This window comes from Lichenostomus cassidix, unplaced genomic scaffold, assembly GCF_008360975.1.
Source record: "Lichenostomus cassidix isolate B80296 unplaced genomic scaffold, HeHo_3.0 HiC_scaffold_46, whole genome shotgun sequence".
Classification (NCBI taxonomy): domain Eukaryota; kingdom Metazoa; phylum Chordata; class Aves; order Passeriformes; family Meliphagidae; genus Lichenostomus; species Lichenostomus cassidix.
Genome location: NW_028147597.1, coordinates 1615211 through 1636429, shown reverse-complemented (window position 1 = coordinate 1636429; position 21219 = coordinate 1615211). Strand labels below are relative to the sequence as shown.

Genomic DNA, 21219 nt, shown 5'->3' with positions numbered 1-21219 from the left:
ATCCACAAATAAAAGACGTTGTGCAATTTCTAATTTTTTTCTGTATACTTTTGTGGTCTCCATATACTGAGTGAACGAGGATCTGTGCTCTTTATGGCTCTTAACAAACTAAAGGATCTCCCAGCCAAGTTTTCACCAGAGATTCCCCTTTTCTTCCCTTCTGTGGAGCTGCAGCAGCAATGTCTGTGTGCAGAGCTGGGGCAGATCAGGGGTGGCACAGCAGCTGTGCCAAGGAGCAGCAGCACTTGGTGTTGCCAGTGCTCCCGTGCCACTGCCCCGCTGCCCTGCTGCCCCTCGTGTTGCTGTAGGGCCTGAGTGCTCTCGGGGTCGCTGCCAGTGCTGGGGGTGGCAGTGCCGGGGCTGCAGCAGGGACAGGCCATGGGCACTGCTGGGGCACAGCTGACGCCTCAGGGCAGGGCCTGGGGGCTCGAGGCTCCTTGCCCAGGCTCTCTCCAGAACACGCCCAGGCCAATGCTGAGCAGAGAAAACCCCCGTGAGCAGCTGCAGGGTGGCCGTGGGCAGGCTGGGGGCAAACAGCATGGCTGGGGCTCTGCAAGGTCCCTGCGGGAGCCGGGAAGGAGCAGCAGAGCAGGGGCTGATCCATCCCCACTGCACTGGACAGCCCAGGGCAGCATCCCAGAGCGTCCTCATGGAGCTGCCAGCAACATCCCCCCTTGGCAGCCCTGGCCTCTCCCCCAGCTCCCAGAGCTGCTTGATCCTTCCAGGCAGAGACACGGCAGCACTGGCTCAGGAGCCCTGTTTGCATTGCACACAGCAGGCGTGAGCACCCCATGGGGTTGGTGTTGATTCGCCCCAATCGAGCTCAGAGACACTTCACAGACCAAGTCAGAGAAGTGGGTATTTGCTTTATTCGGTGCACTGGATGTGTGGGGATTGTTTCCACCAAACACACACCTCAGTACCCCAAAGACACAGTGTTATAGGTAAAATTCATGAATATTAATTACATTCTTCAGGATAGGAGTGGTTATACAAATCATTTCTCGGAAGTCATTAATATCATTAGCATGTGCACCACACATGCTCCGTATGTCCTGGTGGTCTTTGGAGACCCCCAAAGCCTCCTCCAAGGTGACAGTCCTTCATGGGATGATTCAGCAGTTTCTGTGCTGGTTTCAAATGCATGCTTAGCTGATAAGCCATCAGGCCAGAGCTGTTACCTACAATTTGAATTTGAATTAAGAGTTCAGCCTTCAGCCCTGGAAGCCACAGACAGGCGCCTGTGCTGGTGGAAGGGGGGCAAAAGCTCAGAGAATCTTTCTCAGTGTGGGGAGATGAACCTGAGTGAGCACAAACACCATCAGCCCTGGGGGCCAGCAAGGGCTGAGGATGGGAGGGAAACCACTCAGCTTTGTTGAGACCTCTGAAGTCAGCCAGAAAGTTTGTTCACATGAGCTGTGAGTTTCCTGTCCCACTGCAGATGTTGTTGCTTAGAGCCATGGCTGTCTGGCAGCCACCCCCAAACAGCCCTGAGCATTTCTTTTGCTTCACCTTTGCTTTCTTTCCTCTTTCCTGCTCCACATTTCTTCCTCTTGCCCATCCCAGTCCCCTCCCCTGCAAACAGCCCATCCCTGTTTGCCCTTTCCCCTCTCTGGCCCCACTCCCCATTTCAGTTCCTGACTTGGCACCATGGGAACATCCCTTGGTGAGCAGGATCATCCTACAAGTGCTTCATGAATTGTCTGCAGGGTCCTGCAGTGCCTCGTGCTGTTCCCTTGCCAGAGGCAGCACAGGCCAGGGGGGCACATCTGGACTGCTGTGTGTGGCTGTGAGGCTCCCTGTTGTGGGGCAGTGAGGAGGAGCTGGAGAGGCTCTGCAGGACTGACAGGATGGGCTTTGGGGCCTGTGGGGAGAAGCTGAGGGCCATGGGCTGCTGGACCTTCTCAAGAGGAGGCCCAGGGCTCATCCTGCAGCTGCTTCAAAGGTGCTTTCAGAGAATCACAGAATCAGTGAGGTTGGAAAAGACCTTTGAGATCATCAAGTCCAACCTGTGACCTAACAGCACCTTGTCTGCCCTGAGCCTCCTCTTCTCCAGGATAAACAACCTCAGCTCCAAACTCAGCCACTCCTCACAGCACTTGTGTTCCAGACCCTTCCCCAGCCTTGTTGCCCTTCTCTGGACATGCTCCAGCCCCTCAATGTCCTTCCTAACCTGGGGGCCCAGAACTGGACACAGCACTCGAGGTGAGGCCTCACCAGTGCCGAGTACAGGGGAAGAATCACTGCCCTGCTCCTGCTGGCCACACCATTCCTGATCCAGGCCAGGTGCCATTGGCCTCCTTGGCCACCTGGGCACACTGCTGGCTCATGTCCAGCCTGCTGTCCATCAGTGCCCCCAGGTCCCTTTCTGCCTGGCCACTGTCCAGCCACTCTGTCCCCAGCCTGTAGCACTGCAGGGGTTGTTGTGGCCAAAGTGCAGGACCTGGCACTTGGTCTTGTTAAACCTCCCATTGTTTACACTTGTGTTCCAGACCCTTCCCCAGCCTTGTGGCACTGGGGTGCCTCATTGGAACAAAGGACTTTGTTGATAGTACAGAAGCTCATGGAAACCATGGGGCACTGTGACCCTGCAGAGCCTCGTGGAACCAAGGAGACCACTGTGACAGTGAGGAACTTTACGGAACAAAGAGGCCTTTTAGACACTATGGAACCAAGGAGATCATTGTTGATGGTGCAGACCCTCATGGAAACAAGGGTACATTGCTATACAGGAAGGCCTCATGGAACCTCATGGAACTAAGGGGCCATTGTGACACCGAGGGGCTGCTTGTAACCAATTCTCCCTTGCAATACTGCAGATCCAAGAGACCATGGTGACACTATGGATGTTCATGGAACCAAGGGGCTATTGTGACACACCAAGGCCTTGAGGAACCAAGGAGAGCATTGTGACAGTGCAGAACCAAGGAGGCCATTTTGACAGTACAGAACCTCATGGAACCAAGGGTCCATTGTTATACAGCAGGGCCCCATGAAACCAAGGAGCCATTGTGAGACTGTGGGGCACAATAGAGTCAAGGACACCATTGATACTGAAATCTGCCAGATAGAAACTTTTAATACAGTTTTGAGTATTTGAAAGCAGATATGCTTTATTACAGCATCTTAGTCACTTGGGCAATCCTTCCTCCGTTCAAGTGCACTGAGCATTGAATGAACAGTGTTTTCATCACACACACTGATTACATATTGATTAGCTTTCCCACTTCCTTTTTTTGACATAGTTGCACTCCTTATTACAAGTCCTTTTACGGTTCTTTGAGGTCTGTCTTGAACATCCAGTATCCTTGACCCCTGCTTTTGAGTAAGTGCGATATTATTGTTCTCAATAATTCCTGCTTTGTCAGCCTTGCAGAGCCTGAGCTGGCATGCTGCTTACATTGTGAATGACTTCTGTTTGCCTAAGTTACATCCTTTATCTATTTCTCCAAGGCTTTGCTGATCTGTTCCACTCTCCTTGATAAGAGTAAATGTTGTTCTGTTCTACTGTCCTTGTCACAGCGCTAGCCCCGCAATGAGGTGTGTCGGCAACCCCCCAACCAAAGGGCTTGGGGTGGGCAAGTGTTCCTGAAGCAACAGGGATGGGATAGCTTGGCTGGACTGACCCAAGGGATGTTTCATTCCATGTCACACCATAATCAGCAATAAACAGAGAGAAGCAGGGGGTGGAGGGGATTAATTTATCTTTTAAGACAATCAAAACAGCACCTACACATACGGAATCCTCTCCTCCCATAAGGTGTTAAACATTTTCTGCTGATAAGAGATTTTCTGTGAATTTGCTTTTCTTCTGTTTGTGGCCTTTGCTTTTTGTGGTTGGTTGGTTTGTGTTGTTGTTTTGGTTTTGAATTTGGGTTTTTTGGGGGTTTTTTTTGTTTGGTTTGGGTTTTTTATTTTTTGTTATTCGGGGTGGGTTTGGTTTTGGTTTGGGCTTTTTTTTTTTTTATTAGGTTAGGTTTTTTAATGGTTGGGTTTGGTTTTTTTCCCCTATTGAACTGCCTTTCTTCTGATGCATAAGTGTTTTCTCCATTTTCTTGTGGCTTGGTTGGCACCTGACAGCAAGACAGATTTATCCAACTCACTCATCTTTGCCCAATTATGTTTTGCAGTCACCATTAACTTGATGAGTTTGGTCACAGACTCCTTGCAACTTGGCAGCATTCACAAAAGAGTTGAAAGTGCATTTCATCCACTGTAAATACAATAAAAATGTTCCGCAGGAGTGGTCAAGGGTTGGTCACTGAGGGATGTCACCAGGGAGTGGCTGCCAAGAGGATTCTGTACCATGGATGACATTAGACTCTCACTGTTCAGCCAAACTCCCACCCACCCCATGTTCCACTCCTTCAGTGCAGCTCTCACCCATCTGGCTCTGAGGAGACCACAGCAGACCATGTCACAGGCCTGGCTGAAGTCTGGGCACACAACATCCCCTTCTTTGCCTTCCCACGTGGGTTCTGCAATCCCTGCCTTGTCCTTCAGTGCCTGGAATGGCTGCAGGAGGATTTGCCACATCCCCTTCCCTGCTGAGCCTGACCAGTCTGTGACTCTCCCAATGCCCTTCCTGCCCTGTTTGCAGATTGGTTCCATGTCTGCCTTTTCCAAGTGCCCAGGACCCTCTGGGATGGCTCTGGCCTTTCCAAGGTGTTTGGGAGAGGTCTCACAATGACCCTGCCCAGCCTTCTCAACATCCCTGACACCAAAGGCCTTTTCCATATTTCTCAGTCCCAGATCAGTGCCCAGAGCACAGCACAGCCTTGTCCAGGTCCTTGGGGCAGTTCAGAAGGGAGGCAGCTGTGATTTCTCTTCACAGACCCCAACTCCAATGGTCTCTCTGTGCTGTCCATGGCTGCCCTGAGCATTTTCCCTGGAGCCTCCATGCCCTGGATGTTTCTGCCCACCAGGCTGTGCCTGAGGGGGTTGAGCAGGTGCATGAGGATGATGGAGGAAAGGGCTGTGTCAAAGTGTCTAACGAGTGCTGTGCTGGGCAAGGCTGAGGATGCTGCAGGAAACAGAGGCACTGGTGAGGTGAGAGGAGCAGGGGGAGAGACCTTGTGCCTGGCCAGGCTGGGCAGGAGCTGCCCCAGGACAGCAGCTCTGCAGCACACACAGGATGCTCCTGGGAACATGAGAGGGGAAAACTGGAACTGAAAATCAGGCAGGGAAAGCAAAGAGCAGGAGTGTCATGGTGTCACTGCAGGAAGGTTCCAGCACTGGGGAATGAGCACAGAAGAACTGGTGTAGTGTGTTGGAGCTACCAAAAGTGTCAGATGCGTCAGAATAAGAAGGAAATGGTGACTGTAGATGACAGAACTCCCCTGAGCCATGGTGCAGTGTTCACTGCAGACAACCCTTCCAGCCCATGAGTCCTGCAGAGAGCAGTGCTGGCTCAAGCCAGTGCTGGGCATGGGATGTGTCCACCAGCAGGAAACACTCTGTAGATGCCAGAGGAGCAGGAAACAGCAGTGACAGTGCTGGGAGCAGAGGCTGTGCTGTCAGGGGACACTCAGGGGGGTGGAACTGTAGCAGGTTTTCAATATTTCCTCCAGCATCCCCATTATGAGGCTGTTCAAATCACAGTCACAGGACAGGTCATGGGAGAGAGGAAGATATTTTTTCTGAAAGTTGGGGACATTCCCCATTCCCATTAAAAGAAATACCACTGATGATGTCTGATTGTTCTACTGCCCTTTTTTCCATGGGAATTTTGTGTCTACATGTCCCCTGTCTCCTGCTTGGACACCAATGCTATAACCGAGAGCATTTGTTTCTCAGGTGCTTAGAGGAGTTGTGAAGCTCAGAGGGGTGAAACATGGAAGTTTGTGTGCCTGGGACTCCCTCCATACCCCTGAGATGTGCTCTGTGCTTGCTGAAAGCTGCCACTGCCAGAGCCTGGCAGGTCCCTCAGCCCTGCGGGTGTCACCCTGCCCTGCTCCTGCCTGAGGTGCCCCAGGGCCTGAGGGATGGGCATGGGGAGCTCTGTGCACAGGAGCTCATCCCAGCCCTGCATCCAGGGCTTTGCAAAGGAACATTGCTCTGAACATGAGGAACATTGGGACAGTGTCTGTCTCACAGGCCTTCACAGAACTGCCAGGGACAACTGGTGGTGTTTGTGCTCACTGGGCTTCTCTCACACAAGCACAGGATGTTCATGGTTACATCTTATTTATAAAATACAAACATGGACTGCTGAGGCACGACCAAGCTCTCCAAACTGGGAGGAGGGACCTGTGCTAGGAGTGGTGGCTGGTTTTGGCTGTGTTCACCTTCCCTTCGGCCTCCTGCACACACAGCCCCAGAGAGGCCCTGCTCTCTTGGTCTTTCACATCTTTCCCAGCAGGGAAAAGACATGAAGGGCAAGGAAACTGCTGCTGGACCCATCCTGTACACTCACACAGTTAAACTGTCCCTGGTGTTGTCATTTGTGGGGCACTTCCTTTGGCACATCCTTGGGAGAAGACCTAAGGCTTCATGCACTGCCCCAGGAGATCCCTGGGATCATGGAGTTGGTGTAGGGGAGGCCAGCTCTGATTCAGAAGCTCCCAGTGCCTGTCCTGTATGACCACAGGGCTTCCACCCCACAGGGCTGTGTGATCACACTCGGAGTGCTCAGGCCTTACACCAGCACAGGGGCTCAGTGTGAGAGTGTGGAAATGGTAAAAGACCAGCTCTGGAAAGAACAAACACTGGTGCTCCTTGGCAGTGGGGATGTGCTGGACACTTTTCCCCTTCATTTTTAAGGTCTCAGATCCTTGCAATAGAAGCTTTTTTATTTTGTTTAAATACATGAAGAGAACAGTCTGTGGGTCTCATCAAGTTAGATAGATGTAAAATTAGAAATTTAACAAAAAAACAACCACACAGATATAGTAAAAAAAACAGTGTGTAAAATATTATACAAAGTTGAGGAAAGAAAACAAAACCAACAGCCAAAACAGTAGAATAAAAAAAGACAGTTTTGGCATGTAATGACTTACATTCTGAATGCTATTCAGATGAAAACAGGCAGATTCCTGCTTCTGAAGAGCATCCAGTTATTGTTTTTCTCAGAGCATCCTTCAGCTCCTCGTTCCTCAGGCTGTAGATCAGGGGGTTCAGGGTTGGAGGCGCCACTGAATACAGAACTGAGAGTGACAGATCCAGGGATGGGGAGGAGATGGAGGAGGGCTTCAGGTGGGCAAATATGCCAGTGCTGATAAACAGGGAGACCACAGCCAGGTGAGGGAGGCATGTGGAAAAGGCTTTGTGCCGTCCCTGTGCAGAGGGGATCCTCAGCACAGCCCTGAAGATCTGCACATAGGAGAAAACAATGAAGACAAAACAACCAAATATCAAACAGGCACTAACCACAATGAGCCCAAGTTCTCTGATGTAGGCGTGTGAGCAGGAGAGCTTGAGGATCTGTGGGATTTCACAGAAGAACTGGCCCAGGGCATTGCCATGGCACAGGGGCAGGGAAAACGTATTGGCTGTGTGCAGCAGAGCATTGAGAAAGCCAGTGGCCCAGGCAGCTGCTGCCATGTGGGCACAAGCTCTGCTGCCCAGGAGGGTCCCATAGTGCAGGGGTTTGCAGATGGACACATAGCGGTCGTAGCACATGATGGTGAGAAGGGAAACCTCTGCTAAAAAGAAAAAGACAAACAGAAAGAGCTGTGCAGCACATCCTGCATAGGAGATATCCCTGGTGTCCCACAGGGAATTGTGCATGGCTTTGGGGACAGTGGTGCAGATGAATCCCAGATCGGTGAGGGCCAGGTTGAGCAGGAAGAAGAACATGGGGGTGTGCAGGCGGTGGTTCCAGGCTACGGCGCTGATGATGAGGCTGTTGGCCAGGAGGGCAGCCAGGGAGATGCCCAGGAAGAGGCAGAAGTGCAGGAGCTGCAGCTGCCGTGTGTCTGCGAATGGCAGGAGGAGGAAGTGGCTGATGGAGCTGCTGTTGGACATTTTGATCCTCTGGCCATGGGGACCTGTTCATGGAGAAAAGGACAGTGACAAGTCAGGACAGGCTGCTTGGAGCCAAACCCGTGCCATTTCCTGCAGCCTGTCCTTTTGGGACTCATCCACCCTCGTTCCTTCTCTGGGAAAACCTTCATCCAGGTCCCTGCCTGAGCTCCACTTGTGCTGTCTGAGTGTGCCATGAGCAGCCAGGCCTGTGTGTGAGGCTCTGGAGGAGCCATCCCTGCCCTGCTGCTCTGGGATTGTGGCCATGTGGCAGAGGGACAAGGCTGAATATTCAGGATTTGTCAGTGGAACCTCTCCTAAAATAAAAACACTTGGTAGCATTTTCATTCTCAGTTTTAGAAGACATGGAAGGCAGGGAGGAGATGAAGGAATTGTTTTTAACCCCACACATGATTCCTGGTTCTCTGAGGTCACAAATCCCCAGCATTTCTGCTGCACTCATACTTTGCCACTGAGAGACGTGAGAGGCAAAGGGATTCCCTGTGGCTCAGGGCAAGGTGAGGGGCTGGATGGACTTGTTCCCAACTGCTCTGGGTTTGCACTATTGGCTGCAATCAGAGCACAATCACACTCCCCTGTCACCCTGAGAAGAAGCCAGACCCTGCTGAGAGCAGAGGAATCACTGAATGTCTCACTCTCTCTAAAGGTCTCTCAGCAAGGTCTCAGCACCCCCTTTTCTGCCAAGGACACTCACTGTTCCCTTGGCAAACCCAACAGCATTTACTCACTTGTGGCATCTCTGCACTTCCCCATGGGACATTCAGGGAACTCCGAGAGGCTCTGGCACAGATTTGCACCCAGGAGGGAAGCTCAGAGCTTGGAAGGACACAGCAAGGAGATCCCCAGGTGTGCTCATGATGGGATCTCAGGGAAGGAGGCTCAGCTCCTTCCCCTTTCCCATGGACTGCTTTGCCCACAGCCCCACAGGTCACAGGGAAGCTTGGACACCCCATTCCCATGGATACAGCTGCCTGGCAGGAATCCCAAGGTCAGTGCCTGACTCAGCTGCTGCAAACCCCAGAGCCTCCCCAAGAGCACCAGGTCACAGTGACAGTATCAGAAGAGTGCAGAAACAAGAGTAGATATTGTGGTGCTGTTCCTGAGAGGGCAGGGCAGGGACAGCCTGGCACTCAGGACAGTGTTCCCTGTCCCCAGCTGTGCACAGCATCTCCCACACACCAACAGTGCCCTCCTGCCCACAGCACTGCTCTGTTCAGCTCCCTCTCCTTCCCTGATCATCTCCCTGTGCTGCACATGTTCCTCCTGAGAGGAGCCTTGTCCCTGTCAGCACTCACAGAGCCCATCCCACCCTCTGTGCACTTGCCCAGCCCTACAGAAACCTGCCTGTCTGCAGGGCCCTGCCTGGGGGAGGCTCTGTGTGCAGGTGGGCAGGGGCAGCTCAGAAGAGCCTGCTGGGCCCTGCAAAGGTGCTGTTAGTGCTGTCCATGTGCTGAGCAGTGGCTGAAGACACTTTAGGAGGCTCCCAGCAGAGAGAGTTACAGACCACAATTTTCAGTAATTGTTCAAACATTACTTTGATCATCCTGATGTGTGTTTCTTTCAACTCAGAATATTCTGTGATTCTGTGATTACAACTCCTATTCTGCTTCTCTCATCCCCCAACCTTCCCACCCTGATCCCAGAAGGAAATTGAAAACAGTCTCAAGAAAGTTCCTTATCTTTACAGCAATCCCTGGCTTACCTTCTTTGGGAAGTGTCCTCCAGGCTGATCCGGAGCTGGGAGCAGCCCTGCCCCACACAGCACCTCTCAGCAGCAGCACCTGCCCTGCTCAGGGTCTCTCCTTCCCCCCACAGCTTCTCCCCCAGCGCTGGCAGCAGCTCCCCAGGCTGGCTGAGAGCTGCCCCTGGCAGGCAGCAGAGTCCCTGCCCCAGCACAGCCCTGGGCTGCAGGACCTGCTCTGCACGACAGCCCTGGGCACTCTGAGAGTCCTCCTGGAAGATCCCAAAAGCTGTGGGATGTGCCAGCTTCAGGAGATGCCTCCAGGAACTGAAGTTTATCTTCCCCACAGCCAGAGAATGACTGTTTCAAATGCTGTGATGATTTCTCCTCCAGTGAGAGCTCAGTGAGCTCTGCTCCTCTGTGCTGCCAGCCCAGGCTGAGTTGCAGCCCTGTGTGCCTCTGTGCTGTGCCCTGGGTGGCTGCAGGCAGTGCCCCAGCCCTGCTGGGCTGTGCACAGGAGCTGCTCCTGGCCAGAGCTGTCTCTCTGCAGTGCTGCTGCTTGCCAGGAGCTCCTCTGTGCCAGGAGCCCAGCCCAGCTCAGCAGCACAGCAACAGCACAGGGACTTTAATGACCCTCTGGGGCGTTGGTGCTGAGGCCCTGAACATCAGTCCCTGGGAGGGAGTTGCAGAAACCTCTCAAGAATTCAAAGTCACAATCAATCTCCAAAGTTTCTTGAAGTTTTAATAGGTCCCAGTGAGGGACATGACTGAGACAGTGTCCTGTCCCCAGGTTCCAGTTTGAGCAGGAAATTGGAGGCAGAGATGACAGGGTGGGACAAAGAGAAGCCAAGTCTTGGTGTCCTGGGTGAAGCAGCTTCTGCACCAAGAGCTGTGAGGAGACACCTTGTCCTGAGGCACTGAGGCCTCCTGGCACAGCCCCAGCAAGGCTGGGCACTGTCACCCATTTGTCCTTTACTCAGCATTTCTCCCCCCCACCCATCCCAGTGGCCTCAAGGATCTGCTGGAAGGAGTCCCTGGGGAGCCTTGGGCAGGAATGGCCCTGGGGGCTCCTTCATGCTCCCAGGGACTGCAGGTTTTTCAAAGGACTTTGGGTTTTGCTTTTGCCTGGGAGTCTCTGAGAGCTTTGTGCAATCATGGCCTCCAATTATCTGCTGTAACGAGTCCCTTGAGATTCTCTGTCAGTAACAACACTCAGTGGGGCTCATTAATGCTTCAAGGTACTCAGCGTTTGTTAAAGTCCTTCTTTTTGTCCCTGAGTCTCTGAGTGGTTTGTGTAATTATGGCCTCCAATTATCTGCTTTAATTAGTCCCTTGAGAGCCCTTGTTAGTAATGATACTCAGTGGGGCTCATTAATGCCTTGAGTATTTAATTTTTTTAGGTATTTTCCTTTTTCCTATTCACACTGAATATCTGAGATGTTTGTGCAATCATGGCCTCCAGTTCTCTCCTCCAAGGACTCCATGAGGTGCTTGTGTTGGCGAAGGACCTCAGTGGGAACCACTTATGCTTGGAGACACTTTGGGTTTTTCTTCTGACTTTGACTCCTGGAAAGGTTTGTGCAATCTCCTCTCAGGTTTGCCCTGAGGTTCAAGGGCTCAGCACCAAATGCACCACAGGGCTCATTAGGATCAAGCAAGTCCTGACAAACTATGGCTCTGCCTTGATTTCCCTCTGGTCTGGTGCAGTTCATTAGGAAGTTTTTTATGAATAGTTATGGAGAAACATTTCAAAGAGCTTCTAAGAAATAGCCATTCCTATTTTGAAGGTTGTGTTTTATTACTGTTCATTTTAGAGAAGAGGTGATTGCAGCATTCAGTGATTGATATTGATCCAGGGTCTCTCCTAAGGAGGTCTGGCCTGGTCACAGAAGCTGTGCCTTGAGGTCTGACCCAGTGTGGACAACCTTGCTCCACATTCCCCAACCCCATCCTGTCTCTCCTCACTCACCTGGGACCTGCTTTGCTTAGAGAACTGGCTGCACACAGGCAAAGAGGGGTTTGTTCTTTTTTTTTTTTTCTTTGAAGCAATCTAAAACTGCTAAGTTTCCCCACTGGAAACAGACACCCTCCTCAAGTATGTGCTAATCCCAAGCTGCCACCAAGACGATTCCCCTTCCCCAAGGCAGAACCCTGCAAGTAATGTTTTAGACATTTGGACTCCTTGGTTCCACAAGGCCTCACTGTGTCACAAATGCCCCTTGGTTCCATGAGGTTCCACACTGTCAAAAATGCTTTCCTTAATTCCAAAGTGTCACAATGCACCCATGATTCAATGAGGTTCCGTAGAGTCACCATGTTCTCTTGGATCTGCAGTGTCACAATGGTCTCCTTGGTTCCACAAAGCCCAGCTGGGTAACAATTGCCTCCTTGATTTGATTAGGAATACAAAAGTTTTGCATAAACAGTGAGCAAGACCACAGTCTCCTTGGTCATGCATTGTCACAATGGACAACTGGGACCATGAAGTCCCAAACTGTTTCACAATGCATATGTGGTTCCATGGGGCCCCACAGTGTCAGCATGGTCTCCTTGGTTCCATGAGGTCCTGTAGTGTCACAATGGACCCTTGGTTCCATGTGGTCCCGCTGCATCACAATGGTTTCCTTTGTTTCATGTACCTTGAAGTGTCAGAGTGGTCTCCTTTTTCTGCACAAACCCCACTGCCAGGAGCAAATTTATGGTAAAAAGGAAGTGGAGGACATCTGGAATGATGGATTTTGTCTTCCCAGATCACAGTGATGTGGGATGTGGCCCTGCTGTCCTGGAGATGGCTGAACACAGCCTGCCCATGGGAAGGGGTGAAAGATAACAACCTCTGTCCATGGAAATATAACAGCAGAGAGGTCAGGCAGAAGGCTGGGTTTAAAAGACTGTCACCAGCACTGGAAACATCAGCCTAGGACATTTTCTTAAAAGCTGACATTTTAGGGCATTCTTTTATACAGACATGGACCACCAAATACCAAGTTAAACACTTCAGCATTCTGTGTGCCCTGAGAACAGCTGGAATCTTTTCAGCACTGTGTGCTCTTTCATCCCTTGCTTAGGGTGAAGATGTCGAATGTTTCAGCAGGCTCTGCTCTCCTGGGGAGCTTCTCTTCACAGCCAGGCTCTAAAGGTGGAATAAAACAACACCGTAAAGGACAGCACAAAGGAAGCACTGGGCTGATAATTTCAAAAACTGCCCTTGCAGTGACATTTCTCGAGTGACCCTCAGCACCCCGGGCTGCAAACAAAGCCCGCTCGGGCCGAGCACAAGATCCCCACGCAGCGCTGAGCAACAGCTGGAGCCCAGCAGGGCCTTGGACGAGGCAGGGCGAGCCCCGGGCCGGTTCCAAAGGGGCTGCGGGGCTGAGGGCGATGGCGCCGAGTGCCCTGCCCGTGTGTGCCCTGGGCTCTGCGGCGCCCCGGGGACACAGCCCGGTGCCGGGGCTCGGTGCTGCTGCCACAAGGGCGCTGCCGAGGGCTCCCCGCCCGCTGCGGCGCCTTGTCCGGGCTGGAGAAGGGCTCGGGGGCAGCGGCGGCGGCGGGGTCGCTCCTCCGCGCAGGGCGTTTGCGCTTCAGCCGCAGCAGCGCCGGCGGCTCTCTGGAGCCGGGCGAGTGCCCGGGCTCGGCGGGGGCGGCCATGGCCGAGCGGGGCAATGCCGGAGGAGCCGCGGTCCCGTCTCGGCGCCAAAGGGCGCCCGCTCGGCCCCGGGGCAGCACTGAGGGAGCGGCGCCGCCATTGCTGCCGCCATTGCTCAGGGGCGCTGAGGGGAGCGCGGCTCCCGCCAGCCCTGCTCGGCTGTGCAGGGGAGAGAGACAGAGAGGATGAAGATAGAGGGAATAAACACAGAGAAACTAAAGACAGGCACTGCTGCTGAAGAACGTCCGTGCAGTTCCAAATGCCTTCACAGCGGCCCGAAAGGCTGTGCTCGGGGTGTCAATATCGCCACACGGCTGCCCTGGGCAGAAATCCTCTGTGAAGATACAGGGACCGGTTGTGTGAGATGGGACACAAAACACAGAGAGTTTAGTGTCTTTGGGATAAAGAAACTATTTTTTTTTCAGTCTGTTTGGGATAGAAAACTAATTTTGATTGAACAACTAGTCTGTTGTACCATGGGGTTCAAAAGGCAAAATAAATACTAAAAGAAGTCATTATAAATATCTGTGTTCAAAAGGCATAAAGAAGTAGTTAAGAGCAACATATCTACTGGCAAAATAATTAATGAAAAAACCTATACAATAAAAAATCCCCAAACCTTTCTTGCAGTTTTGTCAGAGGTTGATCTTGTTTTTTTAAAACTTTTAAATTTCTTGTTTCCTCTTACCTGCATTATTTTGCAAATATTGAAGCTAAAATGAGCAACATCAGGAAAAAATCAGCAGTTGAGTACAAAGCTTCAGGATAAATGTGGAACTACCAGATAATTCACGTACTTTAGACACGTGTATACACCGGTGGCTAAAAGCATCACTCCTTTTCAAGGCTGAATTACATCACACAAGTAGAAAAATCAGATTTACTCCATATTTACTCCTTCCCATGCATCATTTATGAAGAATCTGCTCCAAGTCCACTGAGTGATAGAAGACAGATCAAGTGTAGCTCCAGATAATCTATTCTCACTGAAATTTCCCAAGTCCTTACAATGGTTTGAAGTTCCTGTTTCCACTGTTTGAGCCACCAGAGTGCAAAGGAGCAGCACAGCTGAACAGGAAAAGATACTTTTGCCCTCAGACCAGAGAAAGTAGGAAGGCGCATGAGTCTTGCACACATTCTTTTGTCCATTCCAAGGAAATGGTATCCATCTATGGTAGAGGTTTATTGAATTCAGGGAAACAATGTAGGTCACACACTTCTAGCAATGCCACAGACTAAATTGCTGCATTTTGAGAAGCGATTTGAGGAGAATTAGCCCTGTTTCTGACACACCTTTAACCTGTCATTATTGCTGTCTCTGGCCTGTGTCTCACAGTTGTTGCCAAACTTCACCACTGTTGGGACAGTTCCTCTTTGCTTGGCTGCCCCACACCAGCAGCCCCTGACTGACCCAGGAGAGAGCCCAACCTGCAGGTGGGACCACACCTGACCTCCCCAAAGCCTCTGCTCTGGGCTGGAGCCCTGCAGGGCAGCTCCACTAACAGCTCCTTTTACCATTGCATGAGTCTCCTTAGGCATGGAAAAGAAAGAAATGAGAGTTCCTGCCTTCTCCTCTCTCAGTGCTGCAGAAGTCATCAAACTTCCCTCATGGTGTTCCCAGGGACAGGAACGCTGGCCTGTGGACTATCTGCTGTTGGATATTGGGCAGGGGAGGAGGGAGACACTTAGTTGTCCCTGTAGACAGAAGAAATGGATGAACATCCAATCCCAAATCCTGATGTGGGATTTCTTTATAGTCCTCCCATGACTCATCTTTTGTTTTGGAAAGCAAAGAGGAGGAGAGGGTCCAAGAAAGGAAGAATCCTGCTGTACTCCCTGGCAGGAGGTTGTAGCCACGTAGGGGTCAGGCTCTTCTCCCAGGCAAGAGGTGACAGGACAAGAGGAAAGGGCCTCAAGCTGTGCCAGGGAAGGTTCAGGTTGGCCAGGAAAGGGTGGTCAGGCCTTGGAAGGGGCTGCCCAGGGAGGTGGTAGAGTCTCCATCGCTGGTAGTGTCCAAAGAATGACTGGATGTGACACTCAGTGCTCTGGGCTGGGTGACAAGGTGGGGATTGGTCACAAGTTGGACTCGATGGCCTTGAAAGGGATCTTGAGCAGCTCTAAGATGGAGCAGCCATGGGGGTTTGGCGAGTGGGAAGGACAGAACTGACAGCAGAATCCAGCCCAGGAGCTGTGGAGCTCCAGCTGCCCTCAGGGCTGCTGCCACCTTCTCCCAGCCCTGCCCTAGGGCATCAGGACCTGGGAAGGGCCTGGGCTGAGCCCTGCCAGGGCAGGAGGGTGTGTGGCCACAGGGCTGGCAGCACTGATGAGGGGCAGCTGTGCCAGCAGGGCCAGGACAGGCTCTGTGTTCCCAGGGAGGGGCAGCAGGAAGAGCTCCAGGTCACCTGTGAGGGACAATGAGGACAGCAGGGTGTCAGTGGGGGCTGGAGTGGGGAGCACAGAGCCAGGGCAGGGAGCTGCAATCCCTGCCTGGCTGTGGAGGGCTCTGCTCCCTGCATGGACGAGGACCAGCATGGCCAAAACACAGATTCCTGGGACACGTAGGGAATTTGTGGTCAGCACATTCCGGCTCATGCTGTTGGCTGCTGCTCCCTCCTGGCCATGGAAAAGCTGAGGGGAATGTTCCTGGCACGAGGGTCTCCTGGGCTCCCTGCAGATCTGGGCTCTGGCTCTGGCTCCATTCTCTGTGCTCCAGCCCTTCAGGGCATGACTGATAACAGCAGCGCCATTGTCTCAAGCCTGGAAATTCAAACCCCAGAATTCCTACTTGTTGCACAGAGTGCTCCAAACTCCAGATTCCAGCAGCTGCCAGACCAGCCCCGGAATGGTGGGGAGTAGGGAGCCTCCTGCATGGGGCAGCTGCCCGAGTGCAGCCCTGCACTGCCAGTGCCCAGGGTGGGTCGGGAAGCCCAGCCTGGGGCGGTTGGGGATGGCTGGGTCCTGCACACAGGGAAGATGGAGGAGCCCATTTAGAAGCAGAACTGGGTGGTCCCGAGGCTGGGGAGCAGCAGCTGCAGCTCAGGGACCCCTTGGGTGCCCTGGTGAGTGGCAGGAGTGGAGGGGATGGAGGAAGAGGGGCTTGGAGGGGCTGGTGGATGAGCAGCAGATGGCTCAGCCTGCTGCTCCTCTGGGCTTGCAGGGAGAGATCAACACATGGCCCAGGATCACATCTCCCGGTGGGCTGAGCTGGTGAGAGACTGGGGCCAGAGAGAGAAGCTGGGGTGGGATGGGCAGGGATGAGCTGAGGCGCAGGAATATGGAAGCCTGGACAGTGAAGGGGGAATGGGCGTGGGGTCACCAGGGGACACAGAGCATCCCAGCTGGGGAATGCCCAGCCCCGGTGGGGAGGGGAAGGGGGGCACTGGGGCATCCCCTGGATGGGGGCTACCGGACCTCCTTGCAGCACTAGTTCCACTGATGGCATCGTGGTCACGCTACAGTCCAACGCCCCTGTTTGCCTCTAGGGCTGGTGCTGCTCATCAGGGTGTTCTCCTGTGGCTTCCTGCATCAGCCTTCAGTTCCTGGAGTGATTAGGTCTCCCCAACAGCTCCACAATGCTGGTGGAGTGTCTTAAGTGCTCACAGGCCCTCCATGATTCCTGAGGGAGCAGAGGTTCCTGCTGGAGGAGGTGACCCCAGGGCTGTTCCCCCAGGTGCTGGAGGCCATGTGGCTCTGCCCCAGCTGCAGGGTCCTGCAGTTGTGAAGCCTGAGAACATCATTCTGGAGCTGGCCACGGGTGTGGCTAAGCTGATGGACTTTGGCTGGGGCTGTTCCTCAAGGCCATGATCTACCTGACAATCAGCTGGTTGTCAGGTGAGCCCAGCCCCAGGGCCTGGCTGGGCACCAGAGGTTCCCCTTTGCTGGGGTTGGGATTCATTCTTCAGCCACTGCCAAGTTGCTGTTTGGCACAGGGGGCTGTGTGGGGGTGGATGTTGTGGACCTGGAGGTGGCTCCTGGTCCTGCTGACAACCTGTGCCACCTCCTGGCCCTGGGCTGGGGCTGGGGCAGGGGGAACCAACCCAGCAAAACCAAACATTCTTAGGGGGAGCAGAGGGGGCAGTTCAGAACTCGTGTGCTGGCTGGTTTGCTTTGCAGGCTGTGGGGTGTGGGGCTGCTTCTGAGTGGTGCAGTCCCCCAGAAGTGCTCCTTGTGGGAGTGCACAGAGCCCTGCTGTGAGCTGAGAGAAGCTGCCCAGTGCTGAGAGGTCTGGAGAGAAGCAGGGTGTCAGGAGTGGCTTTGGTTTGTGTGTGTCCCTTCCAGAGGCACAGAGTTCCAAGCTGCAGCTTCAAGTGAATAAATCAAAGCCACTAAATGAACCTTGAGGGTTTCTCTAAGTGGCCACTTCCATCTTTCCTTGGCTACAGCTCTGAGGAAACAGCACAGCCACTTTTCCAGCACCATTCCACAGGACACTGTCAGCTTGAGAGTGGGGAATTCTTGTGTTTCTTTTCATCATTCCAGCTGTTTTTAGCAGGATTTGTTTTTGCCCTCAGCTGATTTTGGCCTCTCTGCCCAGTTTGGCCTTGAACAGAATAAATGGAGTTCTGTGGTAGGGACTGCTCAGGGGATGGCCCCTGCTGGGAGCAGTGGTGCTCAGGGCCCCAAGGTGGACATCTGGTCACTTGGGATGGTAGCAGTAGAGATGGTGGAAGGAGAACCTCCTTACTTTAGGGAACTCAGACCATTGACAAGGAGTTATATTTAGTTATGAATCTTGTAGTCCTTTAGGGAGCTGTGCTGTAGTGAGTTAAGGAATTGATGGTTTTGTGACTTTGCTATTTCAGATGTTTTCAGTCTAGATCTGTGTTTAGTTTAACAAGATAAACACCCTGAGAAAATTAGGGGGTAACTTTTAAGGACTAGACACTCCAGAATGCTTGACTAATGCATCGCACCTGGTGAGGTGTAATTTCCAAAGCCTATATACACTAGAGAGATTAATCAGTAGAGGATTGTTTAGCTAAGAGATTAAATTTATTAGAGTATTGTTAAAGTAGAGAAGATCTCAGTTGTCTTTTAACTAGAAATGGCTGAGTTCTCATAACGATAATTAAAGCTGTAAGGTAGAAATCTGGGACTCAGCAGAATTGGACCACACAGGCACTGAAGGAGGGCAAGCTGCAAGAGTTGACCTAGAGGACTTTGTTACTTTATTTTCTGATAAAGTAACAAAAGCCCCCTCCCCAAAATTACCAGAAAAGGGCTCTAGATGACAGTCTTGTTCCACGGAAGAACAGCAAAGGGAACCTGGATACTTACCTTGTGGCAGGACAGGTTGGGTGGACTCAGGAGTGGAGGCAGGGGAGGGGGGCATGGGAAAGTCTTGAGTGTTTCAATGTAGATAAACCCTGGGAAGTGCTTGTTTCGTTGGACATGATTTTTGGCAAATGAATTTCCATGTCCCTGATTTTGGCCAAGGTCATTTTTGTAATGTTCTACTCAGCGAGCCTTTAGCTGCTGAGTTCTAACGTTCTTTTTTTCACCATGGCAAGAGGCAAATTTCTGAGGGTTACTTTCCAACATGTTGTCTGTCTTTCCTAATTCCTGCTTGGATGAGAAAGACCAGTCATCACCATAAGAAGAAAAGCATGGAGCCCCAGTGTTTTGAAGGCAGATGAAAGGCGGCCACCAGAGACCAAGGCAGCCAAATCTGTCTGCTCTGGTAGCTTTTGTCTGGGAGAAACCCTGGCATATAGGGAATTTTGGAGGAGTACCAATTTTGGCCATGAGCACCTGGACAGAAGGGATGATTCTTCTCCATAAGAAGGAATGCATGGAACTCCAGTGTTTAAGGGTCAGATGAGAAGCGACCCTTGCCATGGTCAGCTGCACCAAAAAGGTGGCCTTTGGGAGGCCAAGCAAGCCAGACCTGTTCATGTTCCATGCTCCCTTTGACCCATGGGGCCCTGCAGTGTCACATTTACCCCTTGGTTCCATTCAGCCCTGTAGTGTCAGATTGCATCCTTAGTTCCACAAGGCCCCACTGTGTCACTGAACCTTTTTTTCCATAGGGTCCTGTAGTGTCACAATGGCCCCTTCTTTCCATGGGGCCTTGCAGTGTGAAAATGGTTTCCTTGGTTCCATGGAGCTGCACAGTGACAAAATGGCCCCTTGGTTCCATGAGGCCTCAGAGTGTCATAGTGGTGTCCATGATTCCATATAGTCCTGCAGTGTCACAATGGACCCACAGATCTATTGTGCTCCTCAGGATCACAGTGTCCCTTTGGTTGCATGACGCGCAGCTGTGTCACACTGGCACCTTGCTTCCATGAGGCCTTGAAGGGCCACAGTGGTCTCCTCGGTACCACAGTATCACAATGAACCCTTAGTTCCATGGGGACTCACAGTGTCAGAATGGTCTCATTGCTTCCATGCGGTCCTGTAGTGTCACAATGGACTCCTTTGTCACAATGGACACAAGGTTCTGCTTGATTCAACAAGGCCTTGAAGTGTCATAATGGTCTCCAGTATTCCATGAGGCCCCACAATGTCAGAATGGACCTTTTGTTCTATGAGTCCCCACACTGTTAGATGAATCCTTAGTTCTATGGGGCCCAGTAGTGTCAGAATGGTCCCCTTGGTTCAGTAGTGCCACACAGTGCCACAATTGCCCCTTGGCCTGACAAGACCCCATAGCGTCACTATGGTTCCTTGCCTCCATGAGGCCTTGTAATGTCACAATGGATTCCTTGGATCCATGGGGCTGCAAAGTGTCACAATGGCCCCTTGGTTCCATTGAGCCCCACAGTATCACAATGGCTCCTTGGATCCATTGAGTCCCATAGGATCACTATGGTCTCCTTGGTTCAACAAGGCCCTGAAGTGCTATAAGTGCTTGGTTCCGTGAGGTCTTGAAGTATAAAAATGGCCTCCATGGTTTAATGAGGCCCTGTAGTGCCACAATGGTCTTCTTGGTTCTGCACTCCCTTGGTCCCTGGCAGCCCCACAGTGTCACTGTTGTGGCTTTGGTTCCATGAGGCCCTGCAGTGCCACAATGGTCCTTTGGTTCCATGAGGCCTCAAAGTGTCATAATGGTCTCCATGGTTCCATGAGGCCCCACTGGCTCTTGATGGCTTCCTTGGTTCCATGCTGTCCTGTAATGTAACAGTGGTCTCCTTGGTTCCATGGTGTCAGAATGGACCCTTTGTCCCATGGAGCTCCACAGTGTCACTACGGTCCCCTTGATTCCATGAGGCCCTGCCATACTGCAGTCGCCCCTTGGTTATATGAGTCCCTGCAGTGTCACAATTGGCACCTCGGTTCTATGAGGCCTGGCAGTATCAGAATGGCCCCTTTGTTCCATGGAGAACTGCAGTGTCACTATGGCTCCTTGGCTCCATGTGGCCCCACAGTGTCACCATGGACCCATGGTTCCATGAGGCCTTGCTGTGTCACAATGGACTTTTAGTTCCATGAGCTTTCGTACTGTCAGCCGTGGTCTCCTTGGATCTGCAGAGTCACCATGGATTCCTTTTTCCATGAGGTTCCCTAGCATAACATGGTCACCTTGATTCCATGAGGCCCTGCTATATCACAATGGACCCGTGGTTCCAGGAGGTTCCATAGTGTCACCATGGTCGCCTTGGATCTGCAGTATAACAATGGACCATTGGTTCCATGCAGCCCTGACGTGTTACAATGGCTTTTTGGTTCCATGTGGCCCCACAGTGTCACAATGGACCCTTGGTGTCATGGGTTTCCATACTGTTTACAATGGTTCCTTTGTTCCAGTGAGGTCTTGCTGTGTCAAAATAGACCCTTGGTTCCCTGAAGCTCTTCAGTGTCACAATGGCCTCTTAGTCCCATGAGGTTCCATAGAGTCACAGTGGTCTCCTTGGTGTCATGAGGTCCTGCTGTGTCACAGTGGACCCATGGTTCAATGATGCCCGTC

The 21219-nt window shown here is 52.2% G+C and overlaps 1 protein-coding gene across 1 annotated transcript; it reads right to left on the bottom strand.

The window, feature by feature from the left end:
• Positions 1-6979: 6979 nt before the first annotated feature.
• LOC146421924 (olfactory receptor 14J1-like) lies at positions 6980-7988 on the bottom strand. Its single transcript, XM_085046816.1, has one exon. It carries the CDS (start codon positions 7963-7965, stop codon positions 7009-7011), a length of 957 nt encoding a protein of 318 aa, XP_084902942.1. The 5' UTR covers positions 7966-7988; the 3' UTR covers positions 6980-7008.
• Between the last annotated feature and the right edge of the window lie 13231 nt (positions 7989-21219).

Coding starts and splice junctions, on each gene's coding strand:
- LOC146421924 (XM_085046816.1), bottom strand. CDS start 7,965: ATGTCCAACAGCAGCTCCATCAGCCACTTCCTCCTCCTGCCATTCGCA.